At 42.2% G+C, this 20,657-nt stretch overlaps 1 protein-coding gene across 1 annotated transcript in view; it reads right to left on the minus strand.

Moving 5' to 3' along the window:
- Positions 1–20,657, minus strand: part of LOC134340691 (coxsackievirus and adenovirus receptor homolog) — a 59,599-nt gene that overhangs the window by 14,352 nt on the left and 24,590 nt on the right. Inside the window, exons 3-6 of the mRNA XM_063038151.1 lie at positions 18,637–18,832; positions 15,384–15,491; positions 4,437–4,572; positions 38–77 (exon numbers count right to left, since the gene is read on the minus strand). Coding sequence (XP_062894221.1) covers positions 38–77; positions 4,437–4,572; positions 15,384–15,491; positions 18,637–18,832 — 480 coding nt within the window. The remainder of the gene's footprint in view (positions 1–37; positions 78–4,436; positions 4,573–15,383; positions 15,492–18,636; positions 18,833–20,657) is intronic.

Genomic DNA, 20,657 nt, shown 5'->3' on the forward strand with positions numbered 1-20,657 from the left:
CAGTATGTACAGTATATATCACCTTAGAAAAACTTACTTGGCATTCCATAGGCTGAACTGAATCATTCACCACTGTCCTACAGAAATAACAGAAAATGGTTGTTACTGAGCCCTATTTTTGATGCAGAAAATGTACTTATTTTACATGGTGGATATCTAGAACAAATGTCCAGGGTGATACAGTAGCATGGCGGTTAGCGCAGCATTTTATAGTGCCAGTGATCAGCAGTCAGAGCTCAATTCCCACTGTTATCTGTAAGGAGCTTGTATGTTCTGCCTGTGACTGTGTGGGTTTCCTCTAGGTGCTCCAGGTTCCTCCCACAGTCCAAAGACATACAGCTCAGCGTTAGGTTTAAGTAGGTTGTGGGCATGCTGTGTTGGCGCCGGAAGTATGGCAATGCTTGTGGGCTGCCCCAGCACATCCTCAAACTGTGTTGGTTGTTGATGCCAATGAGGCATTTCACTGTATGTTTCGATGCTTTGATGTACGTGTGACAAATAAAGCTAATCTTTAAATCTTTAGACAATGATTTTGCTGTATCACTGACTCTTCTGACTTCAGTTGTCAGGATCCATAGCACTGATACCACTTTCATTTCTTCTATACTCTGCCTAGAGCTTGATGTTTTCATTGTACCCAAAGCATTCACCACCCTGCATAGGTGGTAGGGACATTTTCAGTGATTTTCTTGGAGCTTAACTTTTATGCAGAAGAACTACATTGCCAAAGGTTTATTTATTATCAAAGTATGTATCCATATACAACTCTCAAATTCATCTTTTCCAGATAGCCATGAAACAAAGAACGAACATAAACATCATTCAGAAAGAAACTTCAAACCCACCCCACTCCCGTACAAAAAAGAACAGAATCCCAATCATCAACCTCCCCCCAAACACCCCTCCCTGACATAAAACGCAGCAAAAACAGAACCCCTCCAGACCCCCTCCCCTGCACAAAAAAACTAACAGAACGGAACAAGAACATCAACCCGCAAACCCCCTCTCCTCACGCAACTAAATGGAAAACACTCACACAATCACTTGTTTAAACAGTGAACACCACAATATGCTTCCCTGTAATAATATTCAACAAAAATTTACACTGCCACATTCGGAAACATTAGTGTAGATACCCATTAGCGTGGGCATGGCTAAATTCCAAGGACAGAAAGAAAGAATTAGAAAGGCACAGAGTTAGAGCACAAATTCCAGAACTTGGGACCTTGGAAGTTAGAAGCAAAGATGCCCAAATTAGAGAGTACATACTGTATCTTGGAGGTTATAAGACTGGAGGAGATTACAGAGACAGGGCAAGTCAAGATACTGGAGAGGTTAAAAACAACACAGGTGTGAAGGATGATTGAAACAAAGATTTTAAGATGTTTTAGACTAAGTGGCTCCATGGTAGGCAGTTACTGCTCCAGCTACCTGGGTTTGATCCTGATCTAGGGTGGTGTTTGTTCAAACCCTCTGACCCTGGGGACTTGTCATGTGCACAATTATGGTGAGGTACAGGTGCAATGAAAAATGTGCCTACGGCAGCATCACAGGCCCACAGGTAGAAAAAACACACAGAATATAAATTATACAAAATTGTACATAAATTATATCAGACAGTGAAGAAAAAGACTGTGCAAATCAAGATGATAAGGCAAGAAGCAAGAGAAGTTCTGCAGAGGCTGGAAACCCAAGCAACACACACAAAATTGTGTGCAGTTTTGGTCCCCTAATCTGAGGAAAGACATCTTTGCCATAGAGGGAGTACAAAGAAGGTTCACCAGATTGATTCCTGGGATGGCAGGTCTTTCATATGAAGAAAGACTGGATGAACTGGGCTTGTACTCGTTGGAATTTAGAAGATTGAGGGGGGATCTGATTGAAACGTATAAGATCCTAAAGGGATTGGACAGGCTAGATGCAGGAAGATTGTTCCCGATGTTGGGGAGGTCTAGAACGAGGGGTCACAGTTTGAGGATAGAGGGGAAGCCTTTTAGGACCGAGGTTAGGAAAAACTTCTTCACACAGAGAGTGGTGAATCTGTGGAATTCTCTGCCACAGCAAACTGTTGAGGCCAGTTCATTAGCTATGTTTAAAAGGAAGTTAGATATGGCCCTTGTGGCTACAGGGGTCAGGGGGTATGGAGGGAAGGCTGGGTTCTGAGTTGGATGATCAGCCATGATCATAATAAATGGCGGTGCAGGCTCGAAGGGCCGAATGGCCTACTCCTGCACCTATTTTCTATGTTTCTATGTTTCTAAAATGCTGGAGGAACTCAGCAGACCAGGCAGCATCTATTCAAAAGAGTACAGTCGATATTGCTGAAGGGTCTCGGCCCGAAACGTCGACTGTACTCTTTTAAATAGATGCTGCCTGGTCTGCTGTGTTCCTCCAGCATTTTGTGTGTGTTGCTCACAATAATGCAAAAGCATAATTAGAAACAAGCTCATGGTAGGGCAAGAGGTAGCCCTTGGTGTTCTTTGGACTAGGATTGTAGAGATTGGTTCAAGAATCTGATGGTTGTAGGAAAGTAGCTGTTCCTGACCCTGGTGGTGTGGGACTTCTGATGGTAGCAGTGAGAAGAAAGCATGACCCAGAGATGGGAATCCTTGATGTTAGGTGCTGTCGTCATCAATCTTTGAATATTTTTCGAGGCCGAGATATATACATGGGATCTTGATAGGCAAGGCTGGGAGGAATTGAAAGATTACCACAGACAGACAGACGTGCTGAGCTGAGATTACAATCAAGTCAGCCACGATCTTATTAAATGGAAGAATGGGCTTCAGAAGCTGAATAGCCTACTTTCACTTCTGTTGGTATAGTCAGAGGTTGAATGGCACCTGATCAGAGTTAAGGCAAATAGCACCATGGTCCTGACTGGTTGCATCACAGCCTGGTATGGAAACACCAATGCCCAAGAACAGAAAATCCTACAAAAAGTTGTGGATATAGCCCAGTCCATCACAGGAAATGCCCTTCCCACCATTGAGCATATCTACAAGGAGCATTGTCACAAGAAAACAGCATCCATCATCAAGGACCCTCTTCCCCTCAAAATCTAGACCATGCTCTCTTCTCACTGCTGCCATTGACAAGGAGGTACTTTTTGTATTCTACTCCTGGATCGATAAAAGGAAGCTTGTGATATTTTTAAACATTGTTTTTTTAAAGCCAATTCAATGAGATCACCACAAGTGTAAGAGATTAAGAGATAGACAAGAGATTAGATCACTTCGCAGAAGTACATATTGTTTCACTTTCTATAATGTGTAGTTAAAGACACAAAGAACAGCAAATGGTATTACTGTATAAAGTTTCAAAAGTTCACTAAGGACAACAGACCCATTCTAACATGGATAGCAATGGTTGGCAACTCAAATGGAGTGATTATAACTCAACTCACTGGGCAGTAAATCCACTTGCTTCGGTGGAATACCTGTTTTCCAGTTTGTCTAAACATTTTCATTATTGACATCAATGTAACTGGGTATGTTGCACAATTGCTACATTTGATCTTATCAGTTTCTAGATAAGTGGGAAGACTAGATAAATATTTTGATTGTATAGCTCCTAATGCATCAAGTTTCCCTTGAAACACCAACATTTTTCTATCGAAGTGAGAACTGTAATTTGTCAGAATGCTGATTGGGAGTGAGATCATGTGTCAGTGGACAGTTGTTTAAGAATATGAGAGCAAAATGGCACAGATCGTGTGAGATTGAACCCTGCCCCTGGTGCCTGCCTGCCTACACTTGCCTTTTCCTGATCCAGAAGATGAACAAGCTGACCCTCCAGAGCTACAAGCCATCCTGCAGGACAGAGTGTCTCCGAGAGGCAAGTGGGCCTCAGGCAGCCTGAGGTAAAAACCCTGTCCCCAGGAAGCCCTGATCACTTGAGGCAGTTTTTTGGTATCAAAGGCCTTTGGATCATTTTAATTTTCTCTGATTGGCAAAGATTTCTAAATTATTCAAATAGATTTAAACAATTTAAAATGACATTAAAAAATAAAACAAGCAAAACACAATGAAATACAAACAAGTGAAATAATTCAAACACTTACCTCCAGTTACTATATATTTTTCCAAAACTTCCTACTTGCCTTCTCCCAGGCATGAAGCTGAGAGATCATATGCAAACTAACAAGTGCATAATTCCCACTTTCCACAAGTCTGTATGTCTCTGGTAGCAGAAAGGGTGGTCAAATGTGCCAGCAACTAACCTGGGAGTAGTTTGTTTACTTTTGTTACAAAAAAAATCCAAGATTCAAGTTTATTTATCACATGTATATCGAAACATACGGTGAACTGTGTCATTTGCCTTAACAACCAACAGATCAAGGATGTGCTGGGGGGCAGCTCACTCTGTTGCTGTTTGCAGACACTATTTAATTACAAAAAGTATGGAGTAGTTTAAATGTAATTTCTGAAATTTACCTGTTTCGAAATTTAGTTTTCACTTTCTGCTTCAAACATATAATTAAAATTACAATGAAGAGGACCAATCCAGTGACACCCAAGCAAATTCTCATCTTCCACATGTAAGAGGATGCATCATCGACACTTGACAAATCTATAATGCAAGAAATGTGACTATATTTAGACACGTACAGGTGTGGCAATGCCCATGAATACAGCGAGATTCTGTTGCAATAATTTAAATTGGCTAATTTTTCGGCAACCATTTTATCTTCCTCATGCATCACCGTCTGTTGGCGGGGGGTGGCTACTGCACAGGATCAAAGTAAGCTGCAGAGATTTGTAAGCTTAGTCAGCTCCATCATCAGAACCAGAATCAGAATCAGGTTTATTATCACCAGCATGTGACGCGAAATTTGTTAACTTAGCAGCAGCAGTTCAATGTAATACATGATATAGAAGAAAAACAATAAAATAATAATAATAATAAATAACTAAGTAAATCAATTACAGTATACGTATATTGAATAGATTTTAAAAGTACATAAAACAGTAATAATATATATTAAAAAAGTGAGGTAATGTTCAAGGGTTTAATGCCCATTTAGGAATTGGATGGCAGAGGGGAAGAAGCTGTTCCTGAATCGCTGAGTGTGCGCCTTCAGGCTTCTGTACCTCCTACCTGATGGTAACAGTGAGAAAAGGGCATGCCCTGGATGCTGGAGGTCTTTAATAATAGATGTTGCCTTTCTGAGACACCGCTCCCTGAAGATGTCCTGGGTACTATGTAGGCTAGTGCCCAAGATGGAGCCGACTAAACTTACAAGCTTCTGCAGTTTCTTTCGGTCCTGTGCAGTAGCCCCCCCCCCCCCATACCAGTGATGCAGCCTGTCAGAATGCTCTCCATGGTACATCTATAAGAGCTTTTGAGTGTATTTGTTGACATGACAAATCTCCTCAAACTCCTAATGAAGAATAGCCGCTGTCTTGCCTTCTTTATAACTACATCGATATGTTGGGACCAGGTTAGATCCTCAGAGATCTTGACACCCAGGAACTTGAAACTGCTCACTCTCTCCACTTCTGATCCCTCTATGAGGATTGGTATGTGTTCCTTCATCTTACCCTTCCTGAAGTCCACAATCAGCTCTTTCGTCTTACTGACGTTGAGTGCCAGGTTGTTGCTGTGACACCACTCCACTAGTTGGCATATCTCACTCCTGTACACCCTCTTGTCACCACCTGAGATTCTACCAACAATGGTTGTATCATCAGCAAATTTATAGATGGTATTTGAGCGATGTCTAGCCACACAGTCATGTGTGAACACTACCCTTTGTAGTATCCAGGACATCTTCAAGGAGCAATGCCTCAAAAAGGTGGCATCCATCATTAAGGACCCCCATCACCCAGATCATGCCTTGTTTTCATTGCTACCATCAGGAAGAAGGTACAGAAGCCTGATGGATTCACTCTCAACAACTTACACACTCAATGATTCAGGATCAGCTTCTTCCCCTCTGCCATCCAATTTCTGAATAGACATTAAACACATGAACACTACCTCACTATTTTTAAAATTTCTATTTTGCATTACTTATTCGATTTAAAAATGTGAATTACAGTAAGTATATTATATATATAATTCATGTTTTTTTCTCTATGACTATGCATTGCATTGTACTGCTGACAAATTTCACAACATATACCAGTGATATTAAGTCTGATTTTGATTTTTCTGGTTTACATTTATACTGTGCCTATGATATTGCACAACAGTCCAACATGATTTTAATGAACATGGAATACAATTAGGCATTAATTCACATAAATAGGACAGGTGCCCAATTGTTTGGTCTGAGATGCTTTAAGGAATAAGTTAAGAGGTTGAAAGTTTTAAGAAAGTAATTCCATAGTTCTTAGCCAAGGCATTTGAAGGCATAGATGTCAAGAGAGCAGTGAAAGAAATTGAAGGATGCAGGGTTTCATAATCATTTATGGCACTCACAGACTCACACAGACAAATAAACTAGGAGCAGGAAAAGGCCAGAGAACCCTTCAAACTTCTTCTTCCACTTAAATGTCTGAACTGTGAGCTTCACTCTTGAATTTCTTCTACCCACAGTAAACTTCAGCTCCATTGCTTATCAAATATTTGTGCCTTTCTTAAAAATATTTTCTTCAGTGACTCTCTAGAGGGAATGGCTGAGGCAAGTCCAATAGCAGCATTTAAAAGACATTGGACAGGTACATGGATGGTAAACACAAGAGATTCTGTAGCTACTGGAAATCCAGAGCGACACACACAAAATGCTCGAGGATCTCAGCAGGTCAGACAGCATCTATGGGGGGGAATAAACAGTTGACATGTTGGGCCATGACCCTTCATCAGGACTGGAAAGAAAGGGGGCAAGAGCCAAAGTAAGAAGGTGGGGGTGGGGGAGGAGTACAAGCTGGCAGATGATAGGTAAAACCAAGTGAGGGGGGAAGGTAGGTGGGTGGGTGTCAGAGGGAGTGAAGTAAGAAGCAGGGAGGGGAGAGGTGGAAAGGCAAAGGGGTGAAGAAGAAGGAATTTAATAGGAGGGAACAGTAAACTATGGAAGAAAGGGAAGAAGGAGGGGAACCATAGGAAGGTCAAGAGGATCAGTTGTTGTTCAGACCAAACATCAGAATGGGGAAGAAATGTGATCTAAGTGTCTTTGGCAATGGAATGATTGTCGGTGCCAGACAGGGTGGTTTGAATATCTCAGAAACTGCTGAACTGGAATTTTCACACACAACAGTCTACAGAGAATTGTGTGAAAGACAAAATAACATCCAGTGAGCCGCAATTCTGAGGGTGAAAACACCTTGTTAATGAGAGAAATTAGAGGAGAATGGCTAGATTGGCTCAAGCTGACAGGAAGGCAAAAATAACTCAAATAACTACATCTTACAACTGTGGTGTACAGAAGAGCATCTCTGAACATGCAACAGATCGAACCTTGAAATGGCTGGGCTACAGCGGCAGAAAACCACACCAGGTTCCACTCCCACACCTAATAAAGTGGCCACTGAGTATATCTCGCAGTATCTGCTTCACAACTTACCTTCCTGCCTATCTTTTTATGATCTGCAAATTTAGGAAATATACCATCATTGACTTTAACCTTTCATGTAGAAATCAAATTCCGGAAGTCTGCAATGATCAGAAGTCAGATTCTTGTAGGATATATAGTGTAAATGGAGAAAATCTTCGGACTGTTTATTTAAAGAAGCACTTAGGAGAAAAAGACCATAGCTCGCCGAAAGTGGCAACATACTGTAGATGAATAGGGTTGTGAAGAAGATACCGGTATGCTTGCTTTCATAGATCCAGAGGACAACTTGTTGCAAGGATCAAGGATTAAGTTTATTCGCCATATACGTTTACATGTATAGGAATTTGCTGTGTGTTGGTCAGAGTGTGACATGCAACAAAATACAGCGACATTCAACAATTACAAAAAAAATAAAGAATTATATAAAAATAAAGTGAGAAATACAGATATGGAATAAAATGTGCATAAATACATAAATACCAGCATGTACTTACAATGTAAATAGCATTATAAAAATGTTTTAATGTGCTGCAACTGTATAAAACATTTGGAGTATTTGTACACAGTTCTGGTCATCATGGTACAGGAGGAATCTGGTCACAATAGTGAAGGTGCAGAAAGGATTCAGCAGGATGTTGCCTGAAATGAAGGGATGTAGTTGTAAGGAGAACTTGGATAGGAGGGGTTAACTCTCACTGGACCACAGAAGACAGAGGGGTGACCTTACAGAGGTTTATAAAATTGTGAAGGGCATAGATAGGATGGTCAGAGATTTTTTTCCCCCACATCAGTGGAGTTTAGAGGTCACAAGTTTAAGTGAGAGAGGAGAAATTTAAAGAAGGTGTGAGAGGCAGGTTTTTTCACACGGGTCGAAAGAAGCAAGCTGCAAGAAGTCATTAGTCGAGGCAGATACACGGTTTAAAGGACAGGGATGGACAGGAAAGAAATAGAGCTACATGGATAAACGCAGACAAATGGGGTTAGAGTAGATGGTTATTGTGGTCAGCATGAATAAAGTAGACCAAAAGGGCATGTTTCTATGTTGTGCATTTCTATGAATCTATCTATAAGCAGTTGAGGCAGCCCTGCCCAACCCTGTGGTATATCACCTATTGCACCTTGCTCATCAGGAAAAGGCTTTTATATCTACTGTTTCCTGTTATGTTTATCAATGTTCAGTGTATAGAATGCCTCCTTACACAATCAGTTTTCATTTTCTGCAGTAAACTTGTATCTTGTACCTGATGAAATATTGTTTGGAAATAAATAGTATTTACCTGAGGTTTCACTTTACCCACAGGATTTCTTTAAAGAGCTCTAATAAATTGTTCCTTTTCTCAAATCTATGTTGACTTTGCCTGATTACCTTGAATTTTTCAAAATGCCTTGTTATAACATGTTTAATCATAGCTTCTAATCTTGTCCATTTGACAAATGTTATCGTATCTGGCCCGTAGTTTCCTCCCTTTTTGATTAAAGGAGTGCATGTGTTATTTTCCAATCTCAGGAATTTCAGAAAATTAAAAGCAACAGCCAACTTTTGGAGCCATAAAGATGTACAGCTCAGAATCAGGCCATTCATCCCATTGAATCCAAACCAACCAACAAACACTCATTTACCCTGATCCACACCATTCCATTATTTTATTCTCCTCACCTTCCAATTAACAGCTCTATCCCCCACCTCGATACATAGATCTTCCCACTCATCTACACACCAGAGCAATTTATACTGTAGTGGTCAGTTAGCCTACCAAACAGTATGTCTTTGGGATCAGGGAAGACATGGTCACAAAGATTAAGTGCAAACACATAGACAGACAGGAGCCAAGGTCAGGATTGAAATTCTGTAAGAGAGGGTTAATGATCACTTGGGAAGGCAGAAAATTGGGCTTTGTCAAGGACAGACCCTGTCTGATCAATTAATCAAATCCTTTGAAGAGGCAGCAAAATGTATTGATGAGGGCACGGTAGTAGATATAACTTAAGTGAAGTCTTTAACAAGGTCCCACACTAGAAACTGTTTCAAGAGATTAGGGATTCAAGGAATCCAGGCAAAGTTAGCAAACTGGAAATAGTTTCTGTGTTACGCTCCACCTTTATAAAAGATTGGGTCAGATTTCAGTCAAAATACTGTATGCAGTTCTGGTCATCACGGTACAGAAAGAATGCAATTGTTCTGGAGAGCGTGCAAAAGAGGTTCACCTGGATGTTGCCTGGGATGGAGCAGTTCGATTATTCTGGAGTGGAGGGTGTTAAGAGGAGATATTACTGAGGTATATAAAATTATGCACGGTTTAGATATGATAGATAGACCAGTGGCCAATCCAGTCATCAGAAGTTTTGAGAGGAGGTCCACTGCCCGAGGATAAAAGGCAGGAGCAAGTGCAGTGGCTGTTGTCGCAGCGGCCATCATCTCAGTGGACATAGTCAGAATGGTGATCTTAAGGCTTTAGCTCTTCGAGGCTTCAACAAAGAGAGGCTTCACTCAGAGAAAGCAAAGGAAAGAAGAGCTCAAATTTTTCATTCTCTTCTTTATATCCGCTCAGCTAGGACAGTGTAGATGCGAGGCAGGATGGTCCTCTTGTAGGATGTGGGAAGACAGGGAGACCTCCAGTGCCCTTGACGACTACAACTGCGAGAAGTGCGTCCATCTGCATCAACAAACCGCATTAAGGAGTTGCAGCTGGAACTCTAGATCATTTGGGGGCTGAGGGGGTGACATATTGGACAGATAGGAAACTGGGTTACAGTCAGGAAGGGGAAAAGGGGTTAAGGAGTACCCCCATGGCCATCCCCCTCAACAACAGGTATATCACTTTGGATGCTGTTGGGGGGGAGAACGACCCAACAGAGAAAGATCGCAGTGGTTGGGTCTCTGGCACTGAGTCTGCCTCTGTGACACAGAAGGGTGGGGGGGGAGGAGGCACGCTGTGGTAATAGGGGAGTCGTTAGGGGAATGGACAGGAGGTTCTGTAGGTGAGAACGAGATTCTTGGATGGTATGTTGTCTCCCTGGTGCCAGGATCCGTGATATCTCGGATCGAATCTTCAGCATTCTTAAATGGGAGGGTGAACAACCAGAAGTCGTGGTCCATGTAGGTGAGTAGGATGAGTGATGAGGTTCTGCATAGGGAGTTCAGGGAGTTCAGTGCTAAGTTAAAGGACAGGACATCCAGGGTTTGCTACCCATGCTACGTGCTAGTGAGGCCAGAACAGGAAGATTATACAGTTTGATACATGGTTAAGGAGTTCATGTAGGACGGACAGCACAGATTTTTGGATCATTGGGCTCTCTTCCAGAGAAGGTGGGACCTGTAAAGAAGGCACGGCTTGCACCTGAACTGAAGGGGACTAATATCCTGGCAGGAAGAATTGTTAATGCTGCACAGTGGGGATAAACTAGAGCTGTAGGGAGATGGGAACCAGAGTGCCAGAACAGTTAGCGGAGAGGTTGTGTTGACAGATGTTGGTAAGACCTCAGACAAAGTTAGGAATCAAAGGGTTGAGCGTGGTGCGACCAGTGTCCTGAACTGCGTATATTTCAGTGCAAGAAGTGTCATAGGAAAGGCAGATAATAGTGCTGAAGATCAGGTAGCTAGTTTACAAACAGAGTCAACATGTAGTGAAGAGAGGCTGTTGATAGGGCAAAACTGCAGTCAATAGGATGAGTTGCAACATAAAAGACGGACAAAATCGCAAAGGCTGAATACAGGACTGAAGGTGTTGGATTTAAATGTGCGCAGTATATGGAATAAGGTAGATGAATTTAAGAACATAAGAGCATAGGTATATAAAATTCTGAGGGGTATCGAAAGGGTAAATGCAAGCAGGCTTTTTCCGCTGAGGTTGGGTACAGACAGCATTTAAGAAGTGGCTAGGTGACCACTTGAATTACTTGGGTAATAGGATCTAAAGATCTGGGTGTTGAAGTTAATACAGGTGGGTGCCTACTGGTTGGCATGGAACAGATGGACCAAATGGCCTGCTTCTATGTTGTGCAATTCTATGATCCCAGGTGTTTGACACTGTGAGGCAGTGGCTCCACCAGGTGAGTCACCGTACCACCTATAAAACCCTTGGATATTGTCCATTAGAACCAAGTATCAACAACCTGCAACTCCAACTACGGGTGACTGTAATTTTCCCAAATTCCTCCTTGCCTTCCTATTCCTAGTTTTGGAGATATTATTAGTTGCTTCAAAACCGTGTCCTATGTTGGAGTGTGGTTGAAATAGCAGCGGTGATCACCTGCACCTCACTTAAAGATAAACAGTTAAGTTTTTAGTTAAGCAAATGTTTATACCTAGGTGTGAAAATTGTGTAGTAATCAGCTTAATGATGCTTGAGTCATTTTCAGCTCCTCGGGTTTGAGATTTTGGTATATTAGGCAATCAATGTGCGAAGTGCATTCTATAACTGTCTCAGTATATCTTAATGAAAAGGTTTAATTAACTCAAAATATGCAAACAAACCTTGCTATTGATAATTGTAATTATTTCAGCAATGCTGCATTTACAATTTCATTCAATTATTAGCTATTTCCCAAGTTGTGAGAAAGAATAATTTTTGTTTAACGGTTCTGCAATGCAAATTTATAGAAATTAAATAAGATTTTGGACAGCACAATTACAGATAATCTCCGAAGAGGAGCACAGCCTTGTCGTAGGGTTTGGAGGCTTGTGTGCCTCAATGACCCAGAGAGCTATGTTGGCTGGAGTCAGGGCTTTATTCTTTGGCTCTTGGTAGGGTCACCCATGCCAAAGAAGGTACAGTATATGGCAGGCTTGTCTTCATTTGCAGGGTTTTGAGTATAAGAGTAAAGATGTTACGTTGCAGCTGTATAAAACTGGGCTGCGCTTGGAGTTCAGACAGTGGTAGGGATCCATGGCATAAAAATGGCTGGGAACCCTTGATTTAGAGTATTGTGTGCAGTTCTGGTTACAGGAAGAATTTGGAAGCTTTAGAAAGTTTAAAGAAGAGGTTTACAAAGATGCTGACCAGAATTAGAGGATATGAGTTATAAGGACAGGTTGCATAAATTTGTGTTGTTTTTTTCTGGAGCATCAGTGGCTGTGGGGAGAAGTTTTTAAAGCTTTGAGAGGCATAGATAGGCTTGACAGAATCTTTATGCCAGGGTAGAACTGTCAAATACACTTAAGCTGAGAGGAAGTAAGTTTGAGGGAGATATGCAGGGCAAGTTTTTTCTACACAGAAAGTATTGGTGTCTGGAACGAGTTGCCAGGCGAGTGGCAGAGCAGATATGATAGTGATGTTTAAGAGACCTTTAGTTGGACGCATGGATATGCAAGAGATGGAGGGAGTGGATCGCGAGCAGGCAGAACAACTTAGCTTAATTTTGTAATACACACAAGATGCTGGAGGAACTCAGCAGGCCAGGCAGTATCTATGGAAAAGAACAAACAGTCAACGTTTTGGGCTGAGAACCCTCTTCAGGACTGGAAAAGAAGGGGAGAAGTCAGAGTAAGAAGGTGGGGGGAGGAGAGGAAGAAGTACAAGGTAGTGGGTGATAGGTGAAACTGGAAGTGAGGGTGAAGTAAAAAGCTGAGAAGTTGGTTGGTGAAAGAGATAAAGGGCTGAAGAAGGGGGAATCTGATGGGATAGGACAGAAGACCATGGAAGAAGGGGAAGGGGAGGAGCACCAGAGGGAGGTGATGGGCAGGTGAGGAGATAAGGGAAGAGAGGGAAAAGGGAATGGGGAATGGTGAAGGGGGGGATGCAATTACTGGAAGTTCAAAAAATCGATGTTCATGCCATCAGATTGGAGGCTACCCAGACAAAATATAAGGTGTTGCTCCTCCAACCTGAGTGTGGCCTCATCACGACAGCAGAGGAGACCATGGAATGACATGTCGGAATGGGAATGGGAAGTAGAATTAAAATGGGTGGCCACCGGGAGATCCTGCTTTTTCTGGCAGATAGAGTGAAAGTTCTTGGCAAAGCCATCTTCCAATCTACATCGGGTCTCACCAATATACAGGAAGCCACACCAGGAGCACAGGACACAGTATATGACCCCAAAAGACTCACAGGTGAAGAGTCGCCTCACCTGGAAGGACTGTTTGGGACCCTGAATGGTAGTGTCCCCCACCCCCCTCACCATTCCCCATTCCTATTTCCCTCTCTCACTTATTTCCTTACTTGCCCATCACCTCCCCCTGGTGCTCCTCCCCCTTTTCTTTCTTTCATGATCTGCTAACCTCTCCTATCAGGTTCCCCCTTCTCCAGCCCTTTATCTCTTTCACCAATTAACTTCCCAGCTCTTTACTTCACCCCTCCCCCTCTCCCAGTTTCACCTATCACCTACCACCTTGTACTTTTTCCTCCCCTCCCCCCACCTTCTTACTCTGACTTTTCATATCTTTTTTCCAGTCTTAATGAAGGGCCTCGGCCCGAAACATCGACTAGTTTACTCTTATCCATAGATGCTACCTGGCCTTCTGAGTTCCTCCAGCATTTTGTGTGTGTTATTCGGATTTCCAGCATCTGCAGATCTTCCCTTGTTTGTAGCTTAATTTTGTGTTATGTTTGACACATACAGTATATTATGGGCTAAAGGGTCTCATCTTATATTCTGTTGTTCTATGTTCTATTTTCTAGCTCACTGTCTCACAGCTTTTATGACCTGTGTTCATTCCTGACCTTGGGCCATTCTCCTTAAGTTTCTCCTGGGAGATCTGGTTTCCTATTTCATCTCAATGATTCGTGGGTTGATAAGTTAATTGCTACTCTAAATTACCCCTGCATGTAAGAACATACTGGAATCAGAGAGTTTAGTTGGGAAAGTAAGAGAAAAATGTTATTAGTGTAGATTTAGTGAAAATGGGAAATTAATGTTTGATGCAGTGAGTCAAAGGACTTGTTTCCTTACTGTATGAGTAAATCTTCCATTCTTTTCTATTCATCTGTCAGTTGTTGGGATTGCTGGCATGGCCATCACTGACAATCCAGCCCCAATTCCCTTTGAGGTGACCACTTTGAAAATCATGATTTAATCTTTTAGTTAGTTTGTTCCAAGTCCAAACCAAAAGTGATGTCTCTGGTACTTCTTCCACTAAAGGAAACCATACGTTCTTTATGAGATCATTATCTATGGGACTTTATTCTGAAATTATGCTTCCTGCACAGCTTCTGGTTCCTTAAGGTTGTTATCACTGGGGGTGACAGTGAGGATAAGCTCCCACTATCTATTAAATGCTCCCAATGGCATGCATCTCAAATCGCCTTTAACAACCAAGTCCAGCTCCTGGACCTAACATGTAGCTTAGCTACTAAGCCCGGCGGAACTGTTTTACTGACAGGAGAAGGGACAAAGGTTGGTTACAGATACCTTAAAACCAGTCGCTTCCGACAAATGGGGCTTGTCAGCCGTGGTTGGCAGCTCATCTAGGAGAAGGAAAGTCTGATTTCAAACCTCCGCTGCCTTGTGGCTATACCCACTCATGGGGAGGCTTCAGGAGTAAACCCTGAGTGAAAAATCCAGAGCTGGGGTCCCTAAGGCAGTCCCACATTGAGGTCAATGCTGACTGGCAACTCCTGCGACTGGTGGCAAACTGTATCAGTGTTTGCCATTCCCTTGGATGCACCAGCTACATGGAAAGTGGGAGGGGGAGAAGGCAGTTGCATGGACAACAGCTTATGTCCATATTTCACTGCCCTGGCTTAGACAGCTGTGACTTAATATTCATAGCTGACCCTGACCATTGGAGGGCCTCAATATACAACTTGTCTTACACTTCAAAGAAACATTTGTTGCTGTAAAGCATGTTGAGACATACTGACCTTGTGAAAAGTGTGGTTATACAGCAAATACAAGCTCCTCTTTCTTGCTTCACCCTTAACTACTGCACCTTGAGCCAGCTTACCTGAGGTGTCCGTGCTGTTCACTGCAGACATCGTGCTGTTCTTCAGAGACATTGTGTTGCTATTTGGAGCTACGGTGATGTCTTCATCTTCCGACTTCTGCTCTTTACCTGACATTCCCAATTAAATAAAAATAACCAAAATCGATTTATAAAAATACTAGGAAATAACAATTGAATGGAAAGCATTTGTAGTTAAGAAACTAACTGCAAAACAATGTTATTGAGAATTATTCTGAAGTTGTCTTATGGGAGATAGAACCCATATGGTGGATCAGTGCAAAGCTACAGTACTGGATTGAATAACAGAAGCTAATTGAACCAAATTTCAATTTTCCTCAAGGAGTACAACAGACCCTGAAGCTGCCTTTTAGGCCGCGGCTTATCTTTCCTTCCTTCTCAATCCACATACTTCAAAAGTTCAATGATTTAATTATCTAGAGTCAATAGACAATAGGTGCAGGAGTAGGCCATTCAGCCCTTCGAGCCAGCATCACCATTCACTGTGATCATGGCTGATCATCCACAATCAGTACCCCATTCCTGCCTTCTCCCCATATCCCTTCACTCCGCTATCTTTAAGAGCTCTATCTAACTCTTTTTTGAAAGAATCCAGAGAATTGGCCTCCACTGCCTTCTGAGGCAGAGTATTCCACAGAACCACAACCCTCTGTGTGAAAAAGTTTTTCCTCAACTCCGTTCTAAATTGTCTACCCCTTATTCTTAAACTGTGGCCTCTGGTTCTGGACTCCCCCAACATCGGGAACATGTTTTCAGCCTCTAGCGTGTCCAATCCCTTAATAATCTTATATGTTTCAATCAGATTATTTAAAATATTAAAATAATATGAGTCATAGCCCATAGAGCAGTACAGTGCAAAAGCAGGCTCTTCAGCCCATCTAGTCCATGCTGAACTATTATTTTTCATAGTCCCATCAACCTGCATCTGGATTTATGTAATGTACATCCCTGGTGGCATCTTTCCTGAGAGAGCCAAGATGGGGATCATTGTCTGCTTAGCTCTGGAGAATCTCGGGAGTCATCCCAATATTTCATACCTTTCAACTAAAGAATAGATGAGATTGGAAAGGGTTGATTTCACTTCCCTTCATGCAGTAGTGATTTAACCCATTGTGAGTGCAAATATAACAGGGCAAATTTTAATTAACTCAAAGCAGTTTGTGGATACCTATGTAAGGGTTTCTTCTTTCATGTTACTTGCTAAGGCTAATAATGAAATGGCTTCTCTGTAACGTTCTCTGCAGCAGCGTGTTTGAGTTATTGTTAGTGATAACGGATTTGTATTCATTTGCTAACCAATTGGGATAGATGTTATTCTTTCTGTCTGTGTGAAAGCTGTTAGTTTGCGTGGGCTTTGGGGAGAAGGGGTGAAGAGGATGAAGAGAGAAGAGGTGGCTTGAGGAGACGGTTGCCGGACCCGCTGGGCCTGGGCTCGGGGCGGGAGCCCAGGGGTCGACGGCGAGTGGAGGAGGATCAGCAAAAGGGAATCAGTGAGCTCCAATGTTTGTGCACTGGACATGTTTATGAGATTATTGGCGCCTTTTATTTGTTTTCCTTTTTTTTTGTTTCTCTACTAACCCCATACTTAAATATAAAATCTTAACCGTTTAACCGCACATTGTGGACTGAATGTTATTTCGGGGTACTGATGTTACACAGGGGACACAACACGCAGCATCCACCCAAACAAGAGTGCTAAAGTTTAGCCAGGTGAGATCATGCCACTAGGCAAAGCGAGTCTTACACCTATTAAATTTTTTTATTAATTCAATGGTTTCCTGGCTAGTTGGTGTTTATTGCTTATCTGTAATTGCACTTGTGAAGCTGCTGGTGAACTCTTTGTTTGAATTGTTGTGGTATTTAAGATACTGCCACAATGGGTAAGGGCCCCAAGATTTAAAATCAACAATAATGAAAAATTGATTTTTTTTCTACGTGAGCAATATATGAATTAGACGAGAACACTTAGTGTTTGACCTCCTTCAATGGGTTCAGTCCAAAACTCAGGGGACTTAATACCCAGGATGTAACAGCTTGTTAAATGGCACTAAGGCTCAGCATCCTCTCCTCCATCACTGGTAACTTTAGGTTGTGTTACCATGCACCTGCTGACACTTGCAGGTACAGTGTGCCAGTGATGGAACAGAGGACATTAAGCCTCCATGCCATTCTAACAGGCTGTTCTGTCCTGGATATTAAGTCCCTTGAATTTTGGACTGAACCCATTGAAGCAAGTCAAACACATTCACTTCCCTCCTGATGTCCCTTGTAACTAGTAGATAGGTTTTGAGGAGGTGAGTCAGTCACAACAGAATATCCAGAACTGCTCTTGTAGCCACAATATTTATGCAACTGAATGAGTGACAGACATCCAGCATCACTATTTATTGTTGAATAATAAATGTGTGTTAGGAACATGCAGTTGCCTCTTAAATATGGTGTCATATTGAATCTATGTGAGAGAAATCCCAGCATTTTACGTGGGTGAGACCATCCAATAAACAAGGAGCATAAGGGAAGAAATTGACTCTAAGAACAACGTTTAACTCTTAACTGTGGAAAATGAATGCTCAGAAAGACTTAGTTCTGTGGGAGAGCAGAATGAATTGTCACTGTGAATAATTAATAAAGGTGCTACAAAACTCAGTAGGCGGCTGGTGGCACCAGATTTCAAGGCGAGCAGTCCAGGGTTCAAATCCTGCCAGCTCCTTGCACGCTTTCCACCCACGCTGGGTTGAGCGTTGAGTTAGCAACTTGGCCTCGTAAAACAGACAAATACTAAAGAAACAGCAAGTTTGCTGCCTGGTGCGCCACACGGCATGGGAAGGAAAAACAACATCAAAACTAAGTACGACATAAGGTTATGTTTATATTTATATTTTGCTTATTTTGTATTATATGAGGTAATTTGGTCTCTCTAATCTACATCATACACAGAGTAATTCCATCAATTCCATTCCTCCCACTAACTTCCCTGCAACCTATTCCCTCTCGTATGCACATCAATTTCACCCTGTTCGTGCTCCTTATCCATCGACTGGACTCACGTGGGCTATGGAAGGAAACTGGAGCACCAGGACAAACCCGTTGTGGTCATAGGGAGAACATTCAAACTCCATGCAACACCTTCATAAATCAGGATTGAGCAGGGCTCACTGAACTGAGACAAGATCACCACGTTACTCTGACTTGCATTTGAATTCCACATTACAAGCACAATAACATGATGTCCTACCTTGGACAGTTAAATTCCAAGATTCTTGATGAAGTGGCTGCCCTGTCTTCACTTTGCAGTAATAGATTCCACTGTCAGCAGCAACAAGTGATTTAATATACAGAGAAGCATCTCCATGGCTCCCATTTCCAGATGCAAAAGAGATTTTCTGATTCGAAATGAATATATAAACCTTTCTCCCAGAAAGTGTTATTATCTGCAGAAAACGTAGGAATTACAACTTTAGGAATGTTTCACACCAACACCAACCTGCATCTTCATTCATCTTTCCCTGGATTAGAATCTTGGGTTTTGGGTAACAAAAGGTGTGAGATGCCAGATGGTGAATGGGACAGACATTATTGAAAGCTGAAGGTACTCAGTCCATCCAGGTTCAGTAGTGATTTTGTTTTCAATCTTTCAAACCATTCAAGGAACTGCTTAACAATCAAACTCCATTATATAACTCTGTTCATCAATTAGACTTTATGATTTTGAACAATTTTCTACGCAGTGTTAGAGACTGAGTGGTGATCTTATAGAGTTGTATAAAATAATGAGAGGCATAGATAGGGCTTTGCAGTAATAGATTCCACTGTCAGCAGCAACAAGTGATTCAAAATACAGAGAATCATCTCCATGGCTCCCATTTCTAGATGCAAAGGAGATTTTCTGATTCCGAAAGGTTTTATAAACCTTTCCCCCAGAAAGTCTTTTCCTCAGGGTTTGGGAATCAGACCAGTGGGTATAGGTTTAAGGTGAGAGAGGAAAGATTTAATAGAAACTTGAAGACACCTCCATTTGAACAATATAATACTAAAAGATATAGGAGCAGAATTGGGCCATTTGGCCCAACAAGCCTACTCTGCCATGTCATTGTGGCTGATCCACTTTCACTCTCGGCCCCACTCTCCTGCCTTCTCCCTGTATCCCTTCATGCCCTGACCAGTCAAGAATCTATCAACCTCTACCTTCAATATACCCAAAGACTTGGCCTCCACAGCCACCTTTGGGAATAAATTCCACAGATTCACCACTCTCCAGCTAAAGAAATTGCTCCTCACCTCTGTTCTAAAAGGGCATCCTTCTGTTCTAAGGCTGTGTCCTCTGATTTTAGGCTCCCCCACCAGAAAATATCCTCTCCACATCCACTCTATCGAGGCACTTCAATGACGACACCCCTCACTCATCTGGATTCCATTGAGTACAGACCCAGAGTTATCAGATGCTCTTCATATGATAAGCCTTGCAATCCCAGAATCATTTTCGTGAACCTCCTTTGAACCGTTTGCAATGGTAGCACATCTTCTCTTAGATAAGAGGCCTAAAAGTGCTCACAGTACTGTCCTCCAAGTGAGGCCTCACCAGTGACAATAGACAATAGGTGCAGGAGTAAGCCATTCAGGCCTTCGAGCCAGCACCACCATTCACTGTGATCATGGCTGATCATCCACAATCAGTACCCCGTCCCTGCCTTCTCCCCATATCCCTTCATTCCGCTATCTTTAAGAGCTCTATCTAACTCTTTCTTGAAAGAATCCAGAGAATTGGCCTCCACTGCCTTCTGAGGCAGAGCATTCCACAGAACCACAACCCTCTGTGTGAAAGAGTTTTTCCTCAACTCCGTTCTAAATTGTCTACCCCTTATTCTTAAACTGTGGCCTCTGGTTCTGGACTCCCCCAACATCGGGAACATGTTTTCAGCTCTAGCGTGTCTAATCCCTTAATAATCTTATATGTTTCAATAAGATCCCCTCTCATCGTTCTAAATTCCAGTGTATACAACCCCAGTCACTCCAATCTTTCAATATATGACAGTCCCACCATCCCGGGAATTAACCTCGTGAACCTACGCTGCACTCCCTCAATAGCTAGAATGTCCTTCCTCAAATTTGGAGACCAAAACTGTACGCAATATTCCAGGTGTGGTCTCACCAGGGCCCTGTACAACTGCAGAAGGACCTCTTTGTTCCTATACTCAATTCCCCTTGTTATGAAGGCCAGCATGCCATTAGCTTTCTTCACTGCCTGCTGTACCTGCA

The sequence above is a fragment of the Mobula hypostoma genome, chromosome X2 (genome assembly GCF_963921235.1).
Source record: "Mobula hypostoma chromosome X2, sMobHyp1.1, whole genome shotgun sequence".
Lineage (NCBI taxonomy): Eukaryota > Metazoa > Chordata > Chondrichthyes > Myliobatiformes > Myliobatidae > Mobula > Mobula hypostoma.